Consider the following 21,299-nt stretch of genomic DNA (forward strand, 5'->3'; position numbering starts at 1 on the left):
ATCTAGTAGCATAGATAAAGAGATCTTCAAAAAGAGTATTTTTAAAGATCTTTTATCGTATGCTAATGAGCATGGGGACTAGTCTCCCCTGGGTGTTAGTTCGGCTCCGTTAGCGTGTTAGTACGTCCCTATGGGATGGGGTTTTGTTTGTTTTTTTTTTCACTTTTTTTACTTTTATTGATTTTGCTACATTAATTACTACACAGTCCGATCGCTTGTGCTGATCAAAGAAATACGTAGATATGTGCCCATGGGACTCTGTACCCGCGGATTTTGCCGCAGAAAACCTGTGGCTTTATCTGGATTTTCTAGATAAATCTGCCGGTTTTAGCAAGTACAGACACTCCTCATGTTATCCTATGGGACATAGGGAGTCTGTGTCCACGCTACGTTATGTGCGGCTGTGGAACATGCTGCTGATGTCCCGCAGCCGCACATAACTGCATGTCAATTATTCCTGCGGAAATATCTGCGGAAACCCCAGCCCTGCACTATGGAGATACAGAGCGGGAATTCCGCAGGTAAGTTACACAAATGTCCGCAGGTTTACCGCAGATATTTCACTGGAATCCCGCAGCTATGGATAGCTGTGGATTCCGGGGAGCTGCTGCAGGAAACCTGCGGACATACCTGCGGATATATCCGCGGGTACAGAGTCCCGTGGGCACATAGCCTTACGGTGAAGGAAAACAGTGGCCTCTCTGAGTAGTGTCTGGGAGATGGTGGTTGGTACTGTCGAAAAATTCAATAGTCAACAAAATTGAAAATTTAAGAGACTCCATCAACAGAAAGCATATATGTGTTATTGAAAAGAAGAGGGGCTATATTGGTCACTGCTCAAAATTAGATTTGACATCTAAAATAAATCATTTCCAGTTGTTTGGTTATTCTCCCTTTAAGACATGAATGCCAACATTTTCATATTTCATTTAGTTGCACAATAATTCTGAACACTGAGACCCAACCAGCAGGATTATATTATAATATCTATATCTATATCTCTATCTCTATCTCTATCTATATAAGAAATATGTCCAAGTTACAGCAATGCTCTGCTATTTGATTGACAGGTGTAACACGGGTATGTAACATGTACCAAGGCCAGACAAACAGGGGCGGGAACAGATCGCAAAACCTGACCCACATTCTGCTGCTGCCCTCCCCACCACTCTCTTCCCCCCCCCACCCCCCCACCCCCCCCCGCTCCCTCCAAAAATCCAAAAAAGAAAAATGTGTGGTCTATTTTTTCTTATTAGCCCTTATACAAAATTGAAAACTTGGGGCTAAAACATTTAAGTGAAAAAATGGAATTCATACAAAATGCAGTGACACCTGTGGGGTCAATACGCTCACTGCACCTTTAGGCTATGTGCGCACGTTGCGTACTGTCAGTGCAGAAATTTCTGCAGCGATTTGAACACCACACGTGCGCTTCAAATCGCTGCAGAAACAAAAGCAGATTTCATGCGCTCTGCATGTAGCCCCTCCCAGCACCTCCCATAGACAGAGCAGGGACTTCATGCAGAGCGCACGAAAGAAGTGACATGTCACTTCTTAGAAAGCGCGCTTCGGGCAGCAGCCGAAGCGCTGCGCTCTAATACGCCACGTGCGCACGTCTCCTGCATAATCTCCATAGATTGTGCTGGGGACGCAGGACGCATGCAGTTACGCTGCGGTGCAGATCGCAGCGTAACTGCATGTAATTACGCAACGGGCGCACATAGCCTTAGATTAATTCATTAAGGGTTTATATTTGTAAAATGGGTCACGTGAGTGTGAGAGTATAAAGGAAGTGAGAGTCTGCCTTTCCAGAATGTCAGGGGCTCTGCCAATGTGACATGGCCTCCCCAAACTACTGCAACCAAATCTGCACTATGGTATGGCGCTCCTTCCCTTCAGATGATTGTACTGTGCTTTAAAAGTAATGTCCGACCACACATTGGTGAGCTCACGAAAATTGCATAGCAAATTGTATGGTACATTTTGCCCTAATACCCTTTTGGAAAATTAAAACTTTGGGGTCAAAGCAACATTTTTTTTAGTGGGGGGGAGTGGGGGGGTGAAGTAAAAGTATTTTTATTATTTTCATAGCCCAGTGTTACACAATTCCATGCATTAAATGAGGGTTAAAATTGCTCACTACGCCTTTAGATTCATTCTTTAGGAGTTTGTTTCCATCAGATATGCTGCCACTGTGCTGAGTGACCATAAAAATATCCTGCTATGCTGGTAACTGGCACCTTGAATCTTGACCACAGAGTTCTATCGTGACCAGGCCACAAATCTGGGCTTTTTCATCAACCTCCTGATGACCTTGTGAAGGGGAAACGCGTTGAGCTGTTAATGTCCATGAGAAGCTCTTGACTTGCATTTCTTCTATTCGGTCCATTTGGAAGTGATGAGTACCCTCAACATGTAACCTACCCTGTATCTGCCAAAATTATTTGTCTCTTGACATTAGTACTGTGCACTTTATTGTATCAATAGGGCACTTTATTAGGCCCTGCACAGGGATATACAGGCATAGACAGGGGAAGTCTAAGGTGAGCGGGGGCGCCATTATGCAACATAGGGTGCCGACCTCCGCTGCCAGGTAGGGCACAGGAGGGAGTACGGCTGCTTTCACACCTCCGGTTTTTCCTGTGCGGCACAATCCGGCACTTTGCAGCATAGACTTTAATTAGTGCCGCATGGGCTTGCGTTCCGTCCGGTAGATTTAGCCAATGTGGCGGCCAGATGGAACGTTGCCTGTGCACTTACAGTGAGGTCGGGGCTACAGGGGAACTACTGTGATCTTCGCATGACGCTCGGCTCGTGCTGGCAACACAGCAGAAGCAGAGTGTCATTGCGACTGAGGTCGGATCGGACCAGAGCTGAGGAGGGGCGGGCCAGAGCTGAGGAGGGGCGGGCCAGAGCTGAGGAGGGGCGGGCCAGAGCTGAGGAGGGGCGGGCCAGAGCTGAGGAGGAGGCAGGCCAGAGCTGAGGAGGAGGCAGGCCAGAGCTGAGGAGGAGGCAGGCCAGAGCTGAGGAGGAGGCAGGCCAGAGCTGAGGAGGAGGCAGGCCAGAGCTGAGGAGGAGGCAGGCCGACGCTGCGGAGGAGAGGGAGGGATTTATCTCTCTCCTCTGCTGCCGGCAATAGCCATTCTCACTCTGCACTCGTGGTACACTGGTGTACCGCGAGTGCAGTACGATTTTTCTCTCGCCCCAAAGACTTGAATGGGTGTGAAAGAAACAAGCATCACATTTCACCCGCAGCATGCTGAGACTGTTTTCTCGGTCCGATTAGGGCTGAGAAAATAAATCGCTCATGTGCGCTGACACAGGCTAATATTGGTCCGAGTGGAATGCGATGTTTTATTGCATTCCACTCGCTCCGATTTTCATGCAGTGTTATCTTGGGCCTAAATGTTTGAATTTTTTCACAAAAATTACCTGTTTGGGATTTTAATATTATTCTAATAAACATTGATTATAAAAGGGTTTTCTGTTCTATGATACATCTATTACCCTCAGCAATAGAAAATTTCAATTTTGATTTTGAGTTTCTCTTTTGGCATGTTAGAAGATCTCCAAATACGACAAGGTGTCCAGTCTATTCCAGCCAAAAAGGCACACCAAAATTCAAATGGCGCTCGATCACCTTCAGATACCGACTGTGAGCCCAAACAGTAGTTTTCCACCACATATGGGTGTGTCACTGGAGAAGACAAATTGCACAAAATGTATGGTCCATTTTCTCTGGTGACCCTTATAAAAATGAAAAACTTGGGGCTAAAGCAATATTTTTCTGTTAGAAAAAGTAACAAATTTACATTTTTTCCTTCTACATTGCTTTAATTTCTGTGAAGCATCTAAAACATCTAAAACTTCTTGAATGTTGGTTTTAAAAAAAAAAAAAAATTGCTTATGTGAAGTAGACTTCTGGTAATTTTTTTTTTTTTTTAATCACACTAAAAAAATGACAAAGTGTGGTTTAATAGTATAAAGAAGAAAAATGTTCCGTCGTATGGTTTTTTTTTTGTTTTTTATGTGTGAAAGGTCATTTGGTAGTGAAAACCTATGAAGACAAAAGCGAAAAAAAGAGAGACTTTGTGACCAGAAGTGAATTTACGTAAAGTCTGGGCTTGCCCAGAGAGAAAGAGGAGGGAAAAAAAAAAAAAAAAATTTTTGACTGATGACTGATCCGGCGCCCATAGGCTTCCATTGTATAAAGTGATAGACGGCGCCATCCGTTATTTCACCAGTCCCAAAAAAAAAAAAAACCCCGTTCCTTTGGACGTTGCTTCCGGTGGCCGCACATACAATTTTTTGCCGGATCTGTCGTATGAAACGTGAGGCCATGCAGCGCAATCCGGTGCTTATACGAGTCTATGAGAAAAAAAAGTTGATCAGGTGCCGGATCCGTTTTTTTTCCCAATTCGCCGGATTGTGACTGATGGCAAAAAGCGGGTGTGTGAAAGAGGTCTTGGTAAGCTTTTATTTAGGAGTGAATTAGTAAAAAAGGGGTTGGCCAGGTCGCGTTCATCGGTAGTAGAAACAAGTCAGGTTTTCCCTCTGGCTAGGCCACAAAAAATAACAGTAGTAGAAAAGCGGCTAAAATTTCAACAAATCTTATCCACAATTTGGACAGTTATCGGTATAAACAGACAGGCCCATTCATTTATATTGTGAAATGGTCAAAGGTTTAGGGGTACTTCACACAGCGAGATCGCTGCTGAGATCACTGCTGAGTTACGGTTTTTGTGACGCAGCAGTGACCTCATTAGCGATCTCGCTGTGTGTGACACTGAGCAGCGATCTGGCCCCTGCTGTGAGATCGCTGCTCGTTACACACAGCCCTGGTTCGTTTTTTTATTGTTGCTCTCCCGCTGATAAGCACACATCGCTGTATGTGACAGCGAGAGAGCAACAATCCTGAATGTGCAGAGAGCAGGAGCCGGCGTCTGACAGCCTGCGGTAAGCTGTAACCAAGGTAAATATCGGGTAACCAAGGTGGTTACCCGATATTTACCTTAGTTACCAGCCTCCGCAGCTCTGTCGCTGCCAGTGCCGGCTCCTGCTCCCTGCACACGCCAAGCTAAGCGGTGTGTGCTGGTAACTAAGTAAACATCGGGTAACCATACCCGATGTTTACCTTAGTTACCAGTGTCCGCAGCTTCCAGACGCCGGATCCGTGCAAGCGCAGCGTCGCTTGCACGTCGCTGGGGGCTGGTCACTAGTCGCTGGTGAGATCTGCCTGTTTGACAGCTCACCAGTGACCATGTAGCAACGCAGCAGCGATCCTGACCAGGTCAGATCGCTGGTGGGATCGCTGCTGCGTCGCTAAAGTGTGACTGTACCCTTACATTCAATTGTGAAGCCAAAGCCCCAACAAATCCCTAATTAGTGCAGATATTTGAGGATTACCACAATAGTTTTTTTTGTGGGGTTTCTTTTTTTTTTTTTTTTTTAAAGTTAGAGTCCCAAAAATAAAAACATCTACCCACAATTATTAATCCGTTTACAACTGTTTTTTGGCATAAAGTAAGCCTTAGAAAGATAGAACTTGTGCACACTGGGCACAGTCCGTTCATATAAAGTGCTCGGAAACAGAAAAAGGGCAATTGGTTCACAGAGGTTAGAACAAACGTCTGACAGATTCATTTGGTCTGAACCCTTAAAATGGTGCAATTTTGGTACATGTCTGCTCAAAGGAGGTAGAGGTGTCATTTTCTTCATTTTACTAATCTTGTACATAATGTAAAATTATCAAGTGGTATAAATCAATACATTTTATGCAATTTACTCCAATGGATTTGTGGTTTATGCATTCCCGCTGTGGATTTTCTGTAGCTTTGGTATTAACCTCTTCACGACAGATGACGCAGCGGGTACGTCATGGATCGTGTGAGGTTAAACCTCGCTGCCTGCTGTGAGCAGCTCGCTGCGATACGCACACATCTCAGCTGATTTTAACAGCTGACATGTGTGCCTGCCAGGCACAAGTGGAATTGCATTCCACCCACGCCTATTAATCCCTTACATCTCGCTGCTAAAATCTGACAGCAAGATTTATCAGCGCGCCATGAGCATAACTTACCTGCCCCCATCGGAAGTTACATGACATGATCACATGACTTCCAGAGGTTGCCATGGTAGCATGTGAGGACTCCTGTAGCCATCATGAGTCACTTCCTCTCACTGCCAGCAGACGGCCGTTTGTGAGAGTAAAGCAGCTTTTCTCCAGATCTCAGCTGTGTAGCTGTGATCTGGAGAAATGGAAGAGCGATCAGACTGCTGATCCTTCGAGTCCTAGGGTACCTAGTAAAATAAAAAAACAAAAAAAAAAAAAAAAAAAAAAGAAACTTAAAGTTCAAATCAACCCCCACTCAGCCCACTGAAAATTAAAGGGTTAAAAAAAAAATTAAAAAAAAAATACACATTTGGTATCGCCATGTTTAGAAATTGGCGCTATGAAAATACAAAATAATTTAATCTGGTCGGTAAACAACGTAGCGGCAAAATAATTCCAAGCGGTGAAATTAAGTTTTTTGGTCGCCGCAAGTTTTGCACAAAATGCAATAACAGGCGATCAAAACGTAGCATCTGCGCAAAAATGGGACCATTGAAAAATATCAGCTCAAGACGCAGAAAATAAGCATCGAGCCACAGACCCCGAAATATGAGAACGCTACAGGTTTCGGAAAATGGCGCTAAAAGTGCACCACTTTTTTGAACAAACTTGTGAATTTTTTTTTTAACCCCTTAGATAAAAGTAACCCTATACATGTTTGGTGTCTACAAACTCGTACCGACCTGAGACATCACACAGACACATCAGTTTTACCATATATTGAACACTGAATAAAATATAATATCCCAAAAATTATTGTTCGATCACACTTTTTTTGCAGTTTTTCCGCATTTGAATTTTTTTTTTGCTCTTTTCCAGTACATTATATGGTAAAACTCATGGTTTCATTGAAAAAGTACAACTCGTCCTACAAAAAATAAGCCCATATATGGCAAGATTGTCAGAAAAATAAACAGTTACGGCTCTTGGAAAAAGGGAAGCAAAGGGGAAAAAAAAAATTGAACATTGCCCAGGGGTTCAATTTAGTGAGGACAATGACTTATCACATTGAAAATCAAACAAAAAGTAAATAAGAAGGCACCCAAGAGGCCAAATTTCCTATATCACCAAAAGTAGAATTTTAGCAAAAACTGGTACAGCCTTGGTACAATGGACAACATTGCCATTATGTATTTATGTTAAAATGAGGTTCTAGTAATATGATGGCACAGGACTGGCAGCTTTATATTACAGCATCATTGCAGCCTTGGCCATTTAACCCCTGACGTGCCACCCTCAAATACAGTGAGTTGATTGGCATGTATGACTGCCAGCCTAACATTTTACTATTTGTGCATACACTCCTAGGTGTGAAAATATTTCAGTAGTTGCCTGCTTATCTAACATTAAAGTAGTTCTCTCGCAAAATACTTCATGCAGAGTTTATATCACTCTGCGAAAAAAGGCTTAACAAAGAACTTAACATCTGAAACCCTCAGAAGGACAATATGCACAAAAGAGACCACAAGCAGCCAGTATTATGGGGTATAGCTGCAGACATGGAGAAAGACATTGTCATAGGAGGATATTGCAAATGCTGCATTTTTTTTACAATTAATAATAGTAAACAGAAGGAGAAAGATACAAGCTGTCAGCGCCACCTACAGAAGGAGGAAGAGCCGAGCTGTCAGCACCACCTACAGAAGGAGGAAGAGCCGAGCTGTCAGCGCCACCTACAGAAGGAGGAAGAGCCGAGCTGTCAGCGCCACCTACAGAAGGAGGAAGAGCCGAGCTGTCAGCGCCACCTACAGAAGGAGGAAGAGCCGAGCTGTCAGCGCCACCTACAGAAGGAGGAAGAGCCGAGCTGTCAGCGCCACCTACAGAAGGAGGAAGAGCCGAGCTGTCAGCGCCACCTACAGAAGGAGGAAGAGCCGAGCTGTCAGCGCCACCTACAGAAGGAGGAAGAGCCGAGCTGTCAGCACCACCTACAGAAGGAGGAAGAGCCGAGCTGTCAGCGCCACCTACAGAAGGAGGAAGAGCCGAGCTGTCAGCGCCACCTACAGAAGGAGGAAGAGCCGAGCTGTCAGCGCCACCTACAGAAGGAGGAAGAGCCGAGCTGTCAGCACCACCTACAGAAGGAGGAAGAGCCGAGCTGTCAGCGCCACCTACAGAAGGAGGAAGAGCCGAGCTGTCAGCGCCACCTACAGAAGGAGGAAGAGCCGAGCTGTCAGCACCACCTACAGAAGGAGGAAGAGCCGAGCTGTCAGCACCACCTACAGAAGGAGGAAGAGCCGAGCTGTCAGCGCCACCTACAGAAGGAGGAAAAACCGAGCTGTCAGCGCCACCTACAGAAGGAAGAAGAGCCGAGCTGTCAGCGCCACCTACAGAAGGAAGAAGAGCCGAGCTGTCAGCGCCACCTACAGAAGGAAGAAGAGCCGAGCTGTCAGCGCCACCTACAGAAGGAGGAAGAGCCGAGCTGTCAGCACCACCTACAGAAGGAGGAAGAGCCGAGCTGTCAGCGCCACCTACAGAAGGAGGAAGAGCCGAGCTGTCAGCGCCACCTACAGAAGGAGGAAGAGCCGAGCTGTCAGCGCCACCTACAGAAGGAGGAAGAGCCGAGCTGTCAGCGCCACCTACAGAAGGAGGAAGAGCCGAGCTGTCAGCGCCACCTACAGAAGGAGGAAGAGCCGAGCTGTCAGCGCCACCTACAGAAGGAGGAAGAGCCGAGCTGTCAGCACCACCTACAGAAGGAGGAAGAGCCGAGCTGTCAGCGCCACCTACAGAAGGAGGAAGAGCCGAGCTGTCAGCGCCACCTACAGAAGGAGGAAGAGCCGAGCTGTCAGCGCCACCTACAGAAGGAGGAAGAGCCGAGCTGTCAGCGCCACCTACAGAAGGAGGAAGAGCCGAGCTGTCAGCGCCACCTACAGAAGGAGGAAGAGCCGAGCTGTCAGCGCCACCTACAGAAGGAGGAAGAGCCGAGCTGTCAGCGCCACCTACAGAAGGAGGAAGAGCCGAGCTGTCAGCACCACCTACAGAAGGAGGAAGAGCCGAGCTGTCAGCGCCACCTACAGAAGGAGGAAGAGCCGAGCTGTCAGCGCCACCTACAGAAGGAGGAAGAGCCGAGCTGTCAGCGCCACCTACAGAAGGAGGAAGAGCCGAGCTGTCAGCACCACCTACAGAAGGAGGAAGAGCCGAGCTGTCAGCGCCACCTACAGAAGGAGGAAGAGCCGAGCTGTCAGCGCCACCTACAGAAGGAGGAAGAGCCGAGCTGTCAGCACCACCTACAGAAGGAGGAAGAGCCGAGCTGTCAGCACCACCTACAGAAGGAGGAAGAGCCGAGCTGTCAGCGCCACCTACAGAAGGAGGAAAAACCGAGCTGTCAGCGCCACCTACAGAAGGAAGAAGAGCCGAGCTGTCAGCGCCACCTACAGAAGGAAGAAGAGCCGAGCTGTCAGCGCCACCTACAGAAGGAAGAAGAGCCGAGCTGTCAGCGCCACCTACAGAAGGAGGAAGAGCCGAGCTGTCAGCACCACCTACAGAAGGAGGAAGAGCCGAGCTGTCAGCGCCACCTACTGTTAGCGGTGTATATCCAAGTCTACTCCCGTTTAATAACAGGCAATCATTGTAATCCTGTTCTCTGATAATAAAAAATGACTGCAGACCACAATGTATGACCCCCATCGTAAAATATTTAATTTTTCGCACACTATTTACCATTTGTAGAACCTCACTGATTTGCAGAAAGGAAAAGTGACAATACTGATCTGTCATCAATGCTACCTCCCTAACAGCAGTGTCAGGCCCTGGAAAGCCTCTTCACCACTCACTTCAGCTGCGGGAATGGGGAGGAGGTGGAATATATATTTCCTATATCTTCGTCTGCTGCTTCCTGTAAAGATATTTTTAGTGCTATTGGTTTTCTGTCCTCATCAGTAAAGTGGAATTGCTTTGCAATATTTTGATAATGTACCTTAGGGCGTATAGGGCTGATCTGCCGCAGACAGCTTCCTCGGTGTTAAGAGACAAGAACTACACAACTTATAGTTTTGAAGGAAATGAGCAGAAAAGTAGTTAAATCCAGCTCAATGTGTAATCAGGATAAATAGACTATGAATTGCTGTCATGTGAAAAATAGATCATTCCCTGGAAAACCCAAATTGACATTTTTTTGCACAAATCCTACGAACTCCAACCTGCCACGACGCAGGATGAATGTGCTGTGGACCAGTAACTGGGAGACCCGTGCATTATGTAGCCAAGCCAGCAATTTACATCCAACCACTGCCACATGTTCAGCTCTACTTGTAAAAAATAGCTCAAAACCAAGCAGAAACACCAACCCAGAGACCACCATAGACCAGCCAGTAATCTGACAAGGCAGTTACCAATAATCCCCCAAATAACTAATATACATATAGAATATACACAGATTAGCTAGTTGTAAAAACGCTGGGAGATGACCATGAAAAATGCATTAAAAATTGGTATAGTGAGGGGAGAAGAAAGCAGATACCCAATCTATGGTGCACCTGAAAACCTGCGCTGCATAAGGGGGTGGTCTTCCTTGAGGTTATGGAATTTAATAAAAACTGGCAGTGCCCCCGGTATCCTCTGTAATCACATGCTGTATGATTCTTATCACCTTCAGCGATGGGAGCCATGATGTACGTAGTGCTGCACATGACTACTATGGGCACGGATTATTTACAAGTGGCTGCTGTATCCCAGACTGGAAGGACAAAGAGTGTGGGGTGGAAAAAAGGAAAAATGCACACAACTTCTCTACAATGGGGCTTTAATACAATTATCATTTTCTGTATTATCCCAAAATAGTGATTCTTGTAGAAACAAAAGGATTCCCCTCATTGAAGTGTTCACTGATCGGCTGCAGTTTCTTCCTCTGCTGATGAAACATCAGGGCTGCAGCCGATCTTTACATGACTGCCCTCTCCCGGATGCTCATGAGAGGGGCAGGGTAAACCGTATGGAGTGAAGAGGAGTGGTCCGGTCAGGGAGGCAAGTACAACATTATTTTATTTTTTCTTCCCATATATCTTCCAATGCCCATTTGGTATAACGTTTACAATAGTGAAGTATAGCTATAACCACGCCCTCTTGGCCAAGCAGCAAAATTTAAAAAAAAATAAAAAAAGTTAAACATCCCTAATCGATTGTAGTGTGTATTGTACCTTTTAAAAAAGGGATATGTCAAGATGTTTTTGCCATCTAATCCGAAGACAGCATGTTGTAGGAGTTAACAGATTTCAGCAATGCATCTCAGCAGTTTATTTGCAATGACTGTTTTAGCACCAGGAAATTAACATTTATCACAGTACAGCTGTGTATCCTTGGTTGTCCGACACACATCCCCCTCCTGTGATAAGCAGCTCACTGTCTACAGAGATTGTACATACAGAGCCTGCTGTGGTTAGCAATGAAGCAGAGCTGAAAGTGCTAAGTCTAATTATGTGCCCATGGTCAAGTTTAGGAGCGTTTTAGACACTGTTTTTGCGGTGTCCAAAACCCTGCTTTGTACAGTAGAAGCACAGTGGATCGGCTTAATAGAAATCCCATACCACTGTGCTTGTTTTTTCCACAGTGTAAACTGACCTGCGGTGCGGCTTTCTGAGCTGCATCATGTCGGTTTATGCTGCGGCCCGAACCCTGACTGTGGGCAGCCCCGCAGGAGAGTGTCCTGATCACAAACCCTAAAAAACGCTGTCAGAACCACTGCATCCAGTAACCTAAATGAGAAATCATTGGATTCAGGCCCTCTTTGCCTATATCATGCTGCTCTCAGACCAGGTAGCAAAAACCTGCTGAAAGACACACGTTAAAGTTAGCTATAATCCTTCCCAAAGAATTAAGAGACTAACGACTACACCTACTAATGTTTGTCAATGCAAAGATTTTTTTGGAAAGTATCACAATGGAGTCAATTCCTCCTACTGACTTCTATGGGCGCTATTTAAGTTTTACCACCACATCCATGAAAACCCTTTTATAAGTTCATCCGCAAAGTTTTTCCTGTAACTTTTTTTTTTTACTGCATTATAAAACACTTATCTTTGTACAGCATAAAAATCCAAACGGCAGCAGAAAAGTGATTTTTCCATAGTTTTCTAATGTACTCTTGATTCTCCACCATAGTATAGCTCCGCAGGATCGCAATGCACCAATTTCAATCAGTCGTCTTACAAATCAAATTTATGCAAATACAAATGATAAGAGTAATAGATAGATTTGATTGGCCGGCGGTCTCTTGTTGATCAGTGGGCCTGACTGCGAGGACCGGCACTGATTGTTATAACAGGGGACTTCATAGCTATATAGAGCAGATCTGGGCTCCATTCATTTCCTAGGGGCTTACAGAGCGCTGTGCTTGGCTTTTTCCCCCCCAACACACATATAAGGATTAACAGGAGCAGCTGTAGGACACCCGACCTGCCCCTCTATTAAAAATGGGGATTAAAGTTCCCCCTTGGGGATGAGAAATTCCCTATTATACCAATCACTGAGTTCAAGAAGTCAAACACCCACGTTCAGTAAAAGGTATCGCTGGACAATCCCTTTAAATTGCCATCTCCTTAGTCATATCAGCAGAACTAGGGATGCAGCATACATACAGCTGAACCAAAAATCACACGCAGGCAACAGTCTGAGGTCTTAAAGCCTTGACAGTAGTCTCCATCGAGACGTGTAGAACACAGAAACCATAGCTACCACCCTCCAGGGAACATGAATGCACGCACCGCCTGCATCGCCTCTGTCAGGCCTTCCATACAATATGCTGCTTTATCATTTGCTAAATGACACCTTTAGCTTGTACAGAAGAGTAAAAACCAGGAAAACTCACCAACAGACCCCAACTGCTTGTAGAACCGGTATTCCAAATGCAGCTGCGGTGCTCGAGATTTCATGGGTTCCTGGTAAGGAATAGACAAAATAAAAGGTTAAGAGAGTCGGGGGGGGGGGGGGGGGGGGGGATATCTGCCCACATTAGGGAATCTACTAAAACTTCCACCAAGGTATCAGCGTCTGCTCCTGCGCAGGCAGAGAGATGCCACTAACGTATGGTGCCACACGTGGCAGATTTGTTGGAGGAAGCTGTACATGAGCATGGTTGTTTCTGTATCATGTATATGATTTCTTCTAAGTAGGACAGTCACAGACTTCTGCCACATATGACTATACTGGGGGTACAGACCTCTAGGGCCACATGTACATGTTGGGTATTTGTGGAGGTTTTTTTTTTTTTACCTCAGTATTTGTAAGACAAAACCAGGAGTGGGTAAGAAAAACAGACATGGTGCCGTGTGTATATTATACTTTTCCTCAGAGTGTGAGTAAATACCAGGAGTGGATCAAATACAGGAGGTAAAAACCTCACCAAATACTCAACATATACCTGTGGCCTGATTGTCTGTGCGCACCTCGGGTCATGAGGCTGAATTCATATGTTTGTGTATGGCCGGTGTCCCACTTGTGAATCTCGCGCGAGTCTTGCATTGCATCACCCGTCACGGACTCACACTCTGCTCACAGGAGCGGATCAGTTGCATAGAGATGCATGCAACCGACCCACTCCTGTGAGGAGAGAGAGTCCGTGCCAGGTGATGCAACGCAAGACTCACGCAAGATACACATGAGGCAATCACAAGTGGGACACCGGCCTATTAGTCAGAGTACGAGGGGCTGGGAGTCTAATGACCCAAACATGACCGCCTCATATATTCCTCCGAAACTGTCAACTTTAGGTCAGTAGTCAGCCCAGTCCATCACTATATCCACCCTAAGCATACCTAACATAACCAGATCTATAAGGGTAACGTGTAGCCATGTGGCATAAGATGGCTTGGAGATAAGATTGCTGCTGTGCTACATCATAAATGAGTGAAACTAATTTAGGGTCCATGCAGTTAGCCAAAAATAAATAAATAAATAATATATATATACACACATATATACACATATATACACATATATACACATATATACACATATATACACATATACACACATATACACACACATACACACACATACACACACACACATACACACACATACACACACATACACACACATACACACACATACACACACATACACACACATACACACACATACACACACACACACACACACACACACACACATACACACACACATATATATATATATGGAGCACATGACAACATTTTGTTGTTGCCATAGGCTATCACTAATAAGACGGTGGCTAAAAGTGGGTTCTTTAGGTCCTCCAACTATCCGGTATGAGCTTCCACATATAGCGAGTCATTGCAAACTAATGTATACCTTATGTAGCAATACATATTTTCCAATGGGCTATTGTGAATGGAGGCCTATCCATCAATCCAGACTAAGGCCACTGTCAAGAGTATATCGCCCAATCATCACTGTGCATGTGCTACAAGTTACAGCAGCGACCAGACCGTGCTGGAATCCAACTCTGCTAGATTTCTGCGTCACCACGTTCGCATCACTAATGGAGACTGGCAACACAACATGCCAATGGGATTTATTTATAGGTCTTTAATTACAGGGGAAGCCGGCACCTACTAAATTTCCACATTCCATAGGAAAAGGCTACAAATGGAAAAGTGTTTGGGTGCAAATTGCTAGTTACAATAGCAGCCTCCACTATGTAGGGTCATTGTGCCCCCTCAAAACTGAACAAATATAAAATGGTACAGAAATAGAGGCACATTTCAAACACTAGTCATAAAGGTAAATCGTTATGTAAAAAAAACGCCATTAACCTGCAGATAAGGGGTTAATCTGCACTGAGAGCCCTACTGTTGGGCAGGATATTAAAGGGAACCTATGGCCAGATTTTGGCCTTCTAAACTAAAAACTAGCACCTTAAGCATAGCCTGTGCTGCATTCCATCCATGAAGGTGCACGTTTCCCTCCCCCTTTCTGTAGACCCCAAAAATACCTTTAGAAAATCTCATGCGCTGTATGTAAATTGTCCAGTCAGGTCCAGACCAATGAGTGTCCTAATCTGCACCTCCTGTCCCTCCTCTTGTGCTTATTGACGTGGATGACGTGTTGGATGCCATCCACGTATGCGTGCAAAATCTCCATATTCCCGGTTCGTGTAGGTGCACTCCACTCTGCTTTGTTGCAGACAAAGCCGAAAATTTAGGTGTGCCTGCGGGTACCAGCGAATGCTCTGCACAGGTGCAAAATTTTGCCTGGCGATGTGGATAACGTCACCTGCTTCATCCACATCTCTGGGGAAAACTTGCCGGTTCGCGCAGGCGCACCTGTGTTTTCGGCTCTGCCCGCAACAGGGCAGAGCGAAATGTTTGCGCACGAGCAGGGAATATGGAGATTTTGCCTGCATACATGGATGACGACATCCACATCAATCAACACAGGAGGAGGGGAAAATGAGGGACAGATTAGGACGCCCATCGGACCAGACAGTTTACATACAGGGGGGACATTTTATAAAGGTATTTTTAGTGTCTACAGGGAGGGAGGGGTCAGGGGGTAACGTGCACCTTCATAGAATGCAGCACAGGCGCTGCTTTAAGGTGCTAGTTTTCATTTACAAGGCCAAAATCTGGTGACAGGTTCCCTTTAATCTTATTCCTCCAGCAGCCTCGGGTTTTCAGGGATAGGGGTTGTATTGCTGCGACATTCGTCACTGCACTGTGCATAGTGAGCAGCAGCTGTAACCATGCCCGTGGCACTGACTGACAGCCAGCCCAACGTTAGAGGTGGCTGTCAAAGTCACGGTCACAGCCGCTGCTCACTATGCACAGAGCAGTGACTCAGGCTGCACGAATGCCACCCCTATGACTGAAAGCCTGAGGCTGCTGGAGTAAGCATTTCCTTCTGGCTGTGGAGCTCTGTGCTGAGGCTCGGCAGAGTCAGAACGCTATCAGGCCCTGTGCGCACAGTGCAGTTTTGGGTGCAATTTGTTGCCCTAAACTGCATGCATTTCCTTCCCCAGCAAAGTCTATGAGACTTCAGAAAGGCTGTGCGCATGTTGCTTCTTTTTTGCCTGCAGAAAAAGCAGCATGTCAATTTTTTTGCGTTTTTCCCTATGTTTTTTACTTAAGAATATAGTGGAAAAAAAACGCAGGAGCAAAAAATGGACCGAAACATGTCAAAAACGCATGCGTTTTCATCCAGAGGTGCATTTTTCTGCCAGAGGGTGCGTTTTAATGCTGAAGAAACCAAACTGCGGTGTGCGCATATGGCCTTATCCTGCAGATTAACCCCATATCTGCAGGGATTTTTCTTTTTTACATATCAGTTTCCTTTTAAAAAGACACACTTCCAATAATGTTTTATTTCTTAAACCTGTTTAAAGGGAACCGGTCAGGTGCAATATGCAGCCAGGACCACGAGCAGTTCTGGGTGCATATTGCTAATCCCTGCCTAACTGTCCCTGTATACACTAGCATAGATAAAGAGATCTTTAGAAAAAGTATTTCTAAAGATCTTTTACTGTATGCTAATGAGCACAGGGACTAGTCCCCTGGGAGTTAGTTCCCTGGCCAGTTGGCTCCATTAGCATGTTAGTACACCCCTGTGGGTGTGATAACATGCTAATAAATACGCACCACTACAGGATGATTTCACTCACCTCTCCGCCGCCATCATGTCAGATGCTGGATTTTGGCTCTTTGCGCATGACTCCAAAGTTTGGGTCATGTGCACTACTTCAGTTTGAAGCCAGGACTCGTACACCCGACTTCATAGTGCACATGACCCAAACTCCGAAATCCCCCCTCGGACGCGATAGCAGCGGAGAGGTGAGTGAGATCATCCTGTAACGCTGTTTATTCATTAGCATGTTATCACACCCACAGGGACGTACTAAGATGCTAATGGGGGCGACTGACCAGGGGAAGTAACACCCAGGGGACTAGTCCCTGCGCTCATTTGTATACGATAAAAGATCTTTAGAAATACTTTTTCTAAAGATCTCTTTATCCATGCTAGTGTATACAGGGATGGCGGTTAGGCAGGGATTAGCAATATACACCCAGAACTGCTCGTGGCTCTGGGTGCATATTACACGTGACAGGTTCCCGTTAAATATGTAGTATAAAGTACTTACCGATCGGCATCTTCCCCAATTCCCAATGCCACACCAGATAACACTGGTTTTCATGCGTTACCAGACGTCGCCTCGTTATGATAAACCATGGACTTACATTGGAAAAGCGACATCCGGAAAACCCACAAACCCGTGTGATTAGGAACTTCAGTCATGAAAGTGATGAAGGACTGACCGGAGCGGCACTGGGAACTAGGGAAGAAGTCGTCCTTTTTTTGCACATCACATGTAGACAGGTTTAGGGCATAAAGCAGATCTTGGATGAGCTTCTTTAAGTGTCCTGGTTACAACACATCACATGTATTAAGAGGTGGACGGCGTTTATGTGTTACCGCATCTTAGGCAACACATGATCCACAAACCAAATCTACACCAGCTCGGAGGTGGCACAGAGGCATGAGATTATGTTACTAATGTATTTTATAGTACAAAATAAATAAATCTCTCAATTTAGAAAAGTGTAACGGGCAACAGAGAAGGGGCAAAACTTTAAGTTTGCAGAAAGTAAATAATAATATATGACTAATGCCACATATTTGCCATACATATATTAGCCATACAGATTGGCAAATTAGCCAACAGGTCAAAATGATATAAAAGAAATAAAAACTTACCAGTTTAATTGCCACATACTCGTTTGTGTACAGATTTTTCCCTTGAAGAGAAGAACAAAAAACAAGAACGTCAGACGTTGCCAGGACAGGGTTTATAGCAAAGCATTGAGAAACAAGGGAGCAATGTGCCAGAATACAAAGTCCACATAAAACATTAATGAGGCCCCCACTAATGCCTTTTATTTAAGACCTTTGCCAAAAACGGACAATGACTAAGTAAAAAATGGGTTGCCTTATGTCAGCCACCGGCCGAGTGAATGGCAATTGTTACAAAAACCATTCGCCATCTGAAACGTTAGAGTTCACGCTCATTCGAAGACTTTCAGCTGGAAGGTTTCTGGGGTGGTGGAAGATGGTTCATACGTCCTTCACAAAGTTCACCCTGACCAATCCCTGCCCAATTTCTACAGTAAGGCTATGTGCGCACTTACCGGATTTTTCGCGGATTTTGCCGCGGATTTGCTGCATGTTTCGCTGCAGAAAATGTTCATAACATCTCTGCAGTGAATCACCAGCAAATCCTATGGAGAAAAAAAATCCTGTGCGCACTGGGCGGAATTTGACAGCTGCGTGTTTTGCTGCGGAAATCCCGCAGCAAAAACAAGTGCATGTCACTTCTTTTCCGCACATCGCTGCGGGATTTCACTCCATTGACTCAATGTTAATCATGAAATCCCGCAGGGAATAACGCAGGCAGCAAATTCTGTGCGGTTCACTGCGTTTTGCTGCGTTATTCCCTGCGGTATTTCGCGGTTTACCTCCGGTAATGTACATCACTTGCTTGCGGTTTTGCAGGGAAGTGATGTCATTACAGGAACAGGAAGTCGTGCAGAGAGTAAACACACACACATCACAGACATAGACACAGACACATAGAACACACATAGAAAGAAAACGGAAATATAGAAAAAAAAAAAAGAACGTGGGCTCCGCTGCATATTCACCGTCCAGCCGAGGTAAGCACACAGCGGCGGCCGGTATCCTCAGGCTGGGGAGGGAGAGGGGCAGGGGTAATGTCCCCCGCCTCACTCCCCCTCCGGCAGCCGAGAATATCAGCCGCAGCTGCCCCGGCACTGTCGCATGCAATATGCGGCACTGCCGGCGTGTCCTCGGCTCTTCTTGCCACCGTGTAGCAGTGGTGACAAGGTAATACAAGGGTTAATGATGATGGGGGACCACCGCCATTAACCCCAGGCTTGATCATGGCAGCGTCTATGTGACAGCTGACATGATCAACCCGTAAGTAAAGTGAAGAAAACACAGACACCAAAAATTCTTTATTTTAAATAAAACAAACAAGCCTCGTTCACCAGTTTATTAACCCCTCCCGCACCAAAGCTCCGGCGTAATCCACACAGCTCCGACTCCGGCGTCCTGCACTGCTGACATCCAGCCGCGATGTGTCACAGACAGGCTGAATGCAGCAGACAGGAGAGGTAATTATCGGTCATTTCCCACGGCCGGTAATGTGAACTCACTGCCGACCGTGGGAAATGCAGCGATCTGTCCTCTATCTATCTATCTATCCCTCTATCTGTCAGTTTATCTATCCCTCTATCTATTCTTCTGTCTATCTATCTACTCAGAATTAAATGACTTTTTTTTTTTTTTTTCAATGTGCTTTATTGCAGTGAATGCAATAAAGCACATCCCAACCCGCACGCGGCAAAACCGCGGCAATACCGCGAACAATACCGCGGTAAAACCGCGGCAAACCGCGGCAAACCGCATGCGGTTTTCGGGTGCGGTTTCCCGTGGTTTTTTACCGCGAGTGCGGTAATCTTTGAGAGGATGCGGAATTTTCTCAAGAAAATTCCATTTCCCAGTGCGCACAGAGCCTTAGGTAATCTTCTCTGATGAGTCTAATTTTCAGCTTTGCCCAACACCTGGTCATCTAATGGTTAGACGGAGACCTGGAGAGGTGTACAAGCCACAGTGTCTTGCACCCACTGAAATTTGGTGGAGGATCGGTGATGATCTGCGGATGCTTCAGCAAGGTTGGAACTGGGCACATTAAACTTTGAGAAGGACGTATGAATCAAGCCACATACAATGTTATCCTCGAAAAACAGTTGCTGCCTTCTGCTCAGGCAACGTTCCCAAACTCTGAGGACTGTTTTTTCCAGCAGGACAATTAGCCATGCCATACAGCTAGGTCAATGTGTGGATGAAGGCCCACCACATCAAAACCCTGTCATGGCCAGCCCAATCTCCAGACCTGAACCCCATTGAAAACCTCTGGAATGTAATCAAGAGAAAGATTGATAGTCACAAGCCATCAAACAAAGAAGAACTGCTTACATGTTTGCACCAGGAGTGGCATAAGGTCACCCCAAAGCAGTATAAAAGACTGGTGGAAAGCATGCCAAGACGCATGAAAGCTGTGATTAAAAATCATGGTTATTCCACAAAATATTGATTTCTGAACTCTTCCTGAGTTAAAACATTAGTATTGTTGTTTCTAAAGGATTATGAACTTATTTTCTTTGCATTATTGGAGGTCTGAAAGCAATGCATTTTATTGTTATTTTGACAGTTTCTCATTTTCAGAAAATACAATATTTAATGCATGGAAATTCGGAAACATGTTGTCAGTAGTTTATAGATTAATAATAAAAAATAAACATTTTACTCAAAAATATACCTATAAAGCGAAAATTCAGAAAAACCTGACAATTTTTCAGTGGTCTCTTCATTTTTGCCAGAGCTGTACATTTTGCCTAGTACATAAAAGTCTTAAAAACAATCATGCAAATATGTATTCCGTTTTTATGACGCAAGCTTGGAGAAAGGCCTAAAAGAGGTGGAAATGTAGCCATTATTTATTAGGTGGAATAAATACCATTTTTCGATCTTCAGTCGACCACCAATTAGATCACAGTCTACTCTCATTACACTGGCTAAAAGAAAGACCGGGAAGACCAAAAACAGACGTCAGTCAAAATCTGCCATGTTTTGTAGTCCCTTAGGCTGCTTTCACACATCAGTTTTTTTCTGAGCGGCACAATACGGCGCTTTGCAGAAAAAACGCAACCTTTTTTTTGCCGCCGGTTGCATTTTTTTTTTTTGCATAGACTTGCATTAGCGCTGTATTGTGCCTTGCGTTGCGTCCAGTTTTTGCCAGATGCGGCATATTTAGCCCATGCAGTGGCCGGATGGAACGTTGCCTGGCAAGTTATTTTTGTGCGGTGAAAAAAAACGCATCGCAAGCCTTTGGACGCCAAATGCGGCGTCCTGCGGCAAAAAATGCATCAGTCCTCCGGACGCTTTTTTTGCACTGTGCATGCTCAGTATCAAGCCGCATCCGTCAAAAAACGGACGGGCCACATGGAAAAACTATGCAACTGATCCATTTTTTTAGCCGCATCCGTTGCATAGGTTTTTGAGCCGGATTGAGCTGCACTGCAAAAATCGGATGTGTGAACGCAGCCTTATCAACCTGAAATCCAGGAAGATGGAAGGAGGGAGGACGGATACACAACCATTTCTGAGCAAATTTTTTTTTTTAAAGTGGTTGACTCATCAGAAG

General features: G+C 45.4%; 1 protein-coding gene across 3 annotated transcripts in view; it reads right to left on the minus strand.

Moving 5' to 3' along the window:
- The window catches only part of CSNK1G3 (casein kinase 1 gamma 3), a 199,436-nt gene that overhangs the window by 110,372 nt on the left and 67,765 nt on the right, over window positions 1–21,299 (minus strand). For all 3 annotated transcript variants that reach the window (XM_075324909.1, XM_075324903.1, XM_075324915.1), the window contains exons 3-4: window positions 17,771–17,811; window positions 12,909–12,978 (exon numbers count right to left, since the gene is read on the minus strand). In XM_075324909.1, the coding sequence (XP_075181024.1) occupies window positions 12,909–12,978; window positions 17,771–17,811 (111 nt within the window). The remainder of the gene's footprint in view (window positions 1–12,908; window positions 12,979–17,770; window positions 17,812–21,299) is intronic.

The sequence above is a fragment of the Anomaloglossus baeobatrachus genome, chromosome 1 (assembly GCF_048569485.1).
Source record: "Anomaloglossus baeobatrachus isolate aAnoBae1 chromosome 1, aAnoBae1.hap1, whole genome shotgun sequence".
NCBI lineage: Eukaryota > Metazoa > Chordata > Amphibia > Anura > Aromobatidae > Anomaloglossus > Anomaloglossus baeobatrachus.